The sequence below is a fragment of the Morone saxatilis genome, unplaced genomic scaffold (assembly GCF_004916995.1).
Source record: "Morone saxatilis isolate NCDOM2014 unplaced genomic scaffold, NCSU_SB_2.0 Contig11, whole genome shotgun sequence".
In the NCBI taxonomy this organism is placed as follows: Eukaryota; Metazoa; Chordata; class Actinopteri; family Moronidae; genus Morone; species Morone saxatilis.
Genome location: NW_023339663.1, coordinates 7,483,427 through 7,488,871, shown reverse-complemented (window position 1 = coordinate 7,488,871; position 5,445 = coordinate 7,483,427). Strand labels below are relative to the sequence as shown.

General features: G+C 41.3%; 1 protein-coding gene across 1 annotated transcript in view; it reads left to right on the top strand.

Annotated features, from left to right (window-relative positions):
• Positions 1-5,371, top strand: part of LOC118321132 (mothers against decapentaplegic homolog 6-like) — a 24,542-nt gene extending 19,171 nt beyond the window's left edge. Inside the window, exon 5 of the mRNA XM_035652335.1 lies at positions 4,383-5,371. Within this exon, the coding sequence (XP_035508228.1) occupies positions 4,383-5,026 (644 nt within the window). The 3' untranslated portion in view covers positions 5,027-5,371. The remainder of the gene's footprint in view (positions 1-4,382) is intronic.
• The last annotated feature ends 74 nt before the right edge of the window (positions 5,372-5,445 follow it).

Genomic DNA, 5,445 nt, shown 5'->3' with positions numbered 1-5,445 from the left:
TTCATTACATATGAAGCTATAACCAGCAGCTGGTGAGATTAACTTAACATCAATGCTGGAAACAGGGGGAAACAGCTGGGCTGGCTCTGTCCAAAGATAAAAATCCACCTACCAGCACCTCTAAAGATCACTAATTAACATGTTGTTACTCCTTTGTTCAATTCATACAAAAAACAAAGTGTAAAAACAACAGGTTAAGATTGAACGGGGTAAGGTTTTAGGTTTGTGACTTCCTTGAGCCTTGTCACAGTGAGGTTGCCAATAAAATTGCTAAAACTAATGATATAACGTGTTAATTATTGTGCTTTCGAAGTGCTGGTAGACAGATTTTGTAATCTTTGGACAGAGCAAGGTAATCGTCTGCTGTAGATCCACATTTACTGTACAGATATTTTCCAAAGTGTGAAACAATTCCCTTTATATCTATTGAGTTGTGACGGGAGGAGAAGAGGAGGAGAAAAAAAGGAAATATGAGTGGTGCTGTCATTGTTTGAAGTCCAGGTTCGACACAGTTCGTAGGGAGCCAACAGGAAACTGACTGTCTGACCCCTGAACTTTGATTGCCACTGCTTTTAATCAGCCTAAAACCAAGCTAGTCCACACATATAAGTTGTGGATTATTGTGATTTAATTACAGTCTGTTATTCCCACCTTTGTTCAGGCCTTGGATAAAAGCAACTGTAAAGTGTGTCTGACATTTCGATGAGATTGGCACTAAAAGACAGTGTTTTTGAAATGAAATAACAAAGGCTACTTATCTAATTGGTAAACAGAGCTGTTAAATGGTGGTTGGCTTAAACGCTTGCAGGACACTGTAATTGCTGCCAGCCCTCACATACAGATGCAGGCATGCACATTCACACAGTCACACACTAGCGCACACATTTTCGACTTCCTCCGCTAGAACATAAACATACTGATAACCTCCAGTTTGAACCCGTCTTTAAAAATTCCATTGAAGAAGTCGGTTGCCCCCACTCCTTCCTCCTTCTCCCTCCCTGTTCTCCCTCGTCTTTCACACACAAGCTCATTATACCTTTTGTTGGATGATAGCCAGACTGAGCATGATGACACTAAGGACTGTGCCAGGAACATTAAACATGACACGCTGTACCATTCACTGTCAAACACTGGTGGAAATCATGATTGAGTGTTTTTTACTCCACAGCACATCAGTCAGTCTTCAGAGGACTGGTGCTAATGCCTACTGTAATGGGAAAGAACGCTCTCATTTATATTTGTCAGTTTTTTAGCCTTTTGATGACTTTTTAAACTCAATGCCCCCTGAGGAGGTATACAGAGAGTATGGTACCTGAACAAATGCATAAATAGGAACATGATAAGTGAATAACCAAATATACCAAATGAGCAAATGGTAAATATTGAATAGTAACTTAATCATATAAAGTACTGAATAATTGTTGGTAAGGCAAGTTTATTTGTTTAGCACCTTTCAACAAAGTGCTTTACATTAGAAATAAAACGTATTAAAAGACAAAACGGTTAAAAAGACATATAAACAGTGATAGCCACTAAATCAATACTAGTAATAGTAGTGTAACTAATGAATTTCAGTAATAATATTGCAGTTTCTCCCCCAAAAAAAGAATTAGTTACAACCCTACTTTTGTCACCTCCTAGTCATCTGAAATCCAATCACATCCTTGGATTCATTTGTGTAATTGTAGCTTGGAAAAAGGAAACTCTTACATTCAGTTAATTTTAACAAACAAAACTGCATTTTAATCATTGAAAGTCTGAATGTTTTGGGGAAAAAGGGCACAATTACAAGTTTTGTGGGGAGTAGCAGAAAAATAACATAACTAGTAGTGTAATTAATTACTTTTGAAACGAGTAATGAGTAATACATTTCATTTTTTAGTAATTAGTCCATCACTGCATATAAATAAGCTAAAACAGAACGAGACAGTTTAAACAGGAGTTCTGGGAGTTTCTTTCCGATATATAAAACTCATCGTATTGTTGAGTTTGTGTAGATGCTTTGTCCGTCTGTTTGCAACATCTGTGCTATAAACACTCAATGCATTAGAAACTTAAAAGCCAGGATTTAATACTATATTGTGTGAAGCACCATTCATTATATGATAGAAATTAAAGCGTACTAGGTCTAAAAAACCCTAAAAAGTCCCAGTTTGTTTTATGTCTTGGGAATTAATTTGATCGTGTGCTCATAAAGTTTCCCTGTGTTTCCCCAGACATGTTTGTGTTGCCTTATTACAGGGAAGAGCATGGCTTGTAAAAGTGTGTGTGTGTGTGAGAGAAAGAGAGAGAGAGAGAGTGAGAGAGAGAGATAGATTGAGAGAAAGAGATAGATCCTGTAGCTGAGCAGCTTGCTCTCTTATTGGAGAGCTGTAAAAACTCCAGACCGCAGGAGTTGCCAGCCTGGAATTCACTAATGACACACGTGGGCCTCAGATGAGAAGTGCAATTTTGTGTGCATTAGTGTGTGTGTGTGTGTGCGTTAGTGTGTGTGTGTGTTAATAGGGCACACCTGTTTTGGAGCAGAAGGCGGCGCCCCCCAATTTGTGTGTGTACCATGCGCTTTTGTGAGGCCTCTATCTCATCATCTAGTGTGGTGTGTGTTGTGTTTGTGTGTGTTTGCTTGTGTTTTGCATAACAAACACTTCCACACCACCAATCTCCTCCTCCTCCTCCTCCTCCTCCTCCCAGCTCCCCATACTACCACCACCTCTTCTAAACCAACCCCTCTGAAATGAAAATGGCCGCTGTGCAAACATAACACACCTAGCCTAATCTAGGTCCCAGTTTCACCCAAAAGCAGCTTGTTAATGGGAGAAGGGTCGCAGCCATCCTGGCCCCTGGTGGATGAAGAGGGGGTGTATGCTGGAATATGAAAGGAATGGGGCCACAGGCACATGGGTCTTTAAATCCTCTGTGTCAATAGAGCCTCTGGAGCAAAATAATGGCATCACTCTGTGTGGGAGTTAATGTGAGCTGATAGCATGAGGGCTGGGGGGTCAAGGGTCCACGGGCTTGCGCTAGGTTGACAGAGAGCTGAATGCTTTCTTCCACCCCGACTCCCCTCTCTGCTGCTCTCCACCTCCTCTCTAGACCTGAAGTAGTGTTATGGGGGGAGATGATAAGGGATGTCAGCGGAGGAACTGGTCTGTTCAGTGTTGGCAGTTTAGCCACTTTTTCAAAATATTCAGATGAGTGACAAATTAAAGGAAAAACATGATTAAATAAGTGAAGGCAGATGCTTCAGAGCATAAAGGGGTCACTGAATGGTTTATTGAGTATGTAAATGTTGTGAATCATACTGTAGGGCAAACATCGGGATCCAGAAAATCTTTGCAGGTGCTAAAGTTAACAGTAATCTCCACAAAAAGACCTATTGCTTTCTAATTTCCAATTCTCTGATTCTGCATTCCTCAGGTGAGCAATGCAACAGATCCAATGTGTATAGGGCATCTAGCTGAAGCTAACTTGCAGCCCCCGTCTGAATAAAACAATAATTGGGAGTGAAATATCTTTTGCATGTATTTTTTCATACATAAAATCATATTCTATAGCTTTTCGAGCCTTCAAATTGCAACTCAATTGGGCACCTCTGGGAGGTTTTTAGATCCATGTGTTAGCTCTCTCCACCAACAAAATGAAGGAATATCTTTCGAAAGAATGGTGTTTCATCCCTCCAGTAGAGTTCACTTGGAGGATCTATGGCAAAGAGGGCTTAAATGGACGCACAATCTTACTAAAACTATTCATGTAGGGTTTTTATTTTATTTTGTCACTCATCTGTAGGTCTTCAGGTTAAATGTTGTACTGATTTTGCACGAGAGAAATTTTGAAAATTTGTCAGGTAAACAGAAATTTGCATCCTTCTAAAACTTGCTGCTGTTGTGAGCTAAAACATTTTATTGTTTTGAGGAATGAGAGTGTAAACTAGGGGTGGTCCAACTTTTGAGTTTTGAGTGTCAACTAGCCTCACTGTGATTGATACCAAGAACTTAACATCACGTTGTGGACACACAAACACTTTTTGTTTCAGTGCTGCTGTACAGTAAATATTTGTCATCATGTGTTTTAACATTCCTTATAATTAAGTGATTAACATATAGTCTCAAGAAACATGAATTACATGATAGTACATTAGCTGCCTTTCATATCAAAATGATATTAATGATTCTAGCCCTGGTATTACCTGGTAAACAGAGTAAGGAATGAGCATCCAAATGTGTGGCTCATGTTTTCATAAAGACTTCCTCTCCCATCCTCCCTTCCTCCTCCCCCTTAAGATAACATCGTTCTCCTCCCTTCAAGAGGAATTACTGTCGTGAAAAATTAGCACACTTACCAGTGCAAACATTCATTCTCCCACCTCTTTTTCTCCCCCTCAGACACTGGTACCTCCCTCGGCTCCTCGACTTCCAGCGGACATCGCTCTCACTGGTGCAGTGTTGCCTACTGGGAGCAGCGCACACGCGTGGGTCGCCTTTATCCAGCCTACGAGCCCTCGCTCAACATCTTCTATGACCTACCTCAGGGCACGGGCCTCTGCCTTGGCCAGCTCCACGCCAATGCCTACCATAGCCGCCGTGACGACCCGGGCAGCCACAGCACATCTGGTCTACATGGACATCACAGCCATGGAAGCGGAGGGAATAGCAGCAGTGGCAGCAGTGTGCAACAGATTCGCAGTAAAATTGGCTACGGCATCGTGCTGAGTCGGGAGCCGGACGGAGTTTGGGTGTACAATCGCAGCCAGCACCCGGTGTTTGTCCACTCACCCACTCTGGACCCTCCCAGTGCTCGAGGGCTGAGTGTGAAAAGGGTTATGCCGGGCTTCTCCCTCAAGGTGTTTGACTATGAGCGCTCCAGCTGGATGGCCGAGCATGGCGTAAAGCCTGAGAGCCAGGAGGGGCCCTGGGACCCCCACAGTGTTCGCATCAGTTTTGCTAAAGGATGGGGCCCCTGCTACTCCAGACAGTTCATCACCTCCTGTCCGTGCTGGCTGGAGGTGCTACTCAACAACCACAGATAGCACACAAACACTCACAGACTCACATGAGGTTTCAGTATCCTTATTGTAATCTACCTAGATTTAATATAAAATTTATATATTATATAAAGTATATTATACATGTAAATACTTGAGTCATTTTTACAATGCAATTATTTATGTATAGTGTAATGTCTATATGGACAAAATAAACAGGAACAAGAATATGCACTTTTGATTCTATATATGCATTACAGATTCTCAGTGTCATTTTGCAAATATAAACTGTATAAAAATAAGACAAACCTGGTTTATGTTCTCATGATTTTAGTAATTCCATCAAAGAGTATGCCATACACACATTGTCAATAAAGTATTTGTATTAAATGAAGATTTCTGTGGTGGCCTCAAGTGCTTCTACCTGAGTTTTGCTCTTTGACTTAGAACCTTGTTAGCATCCA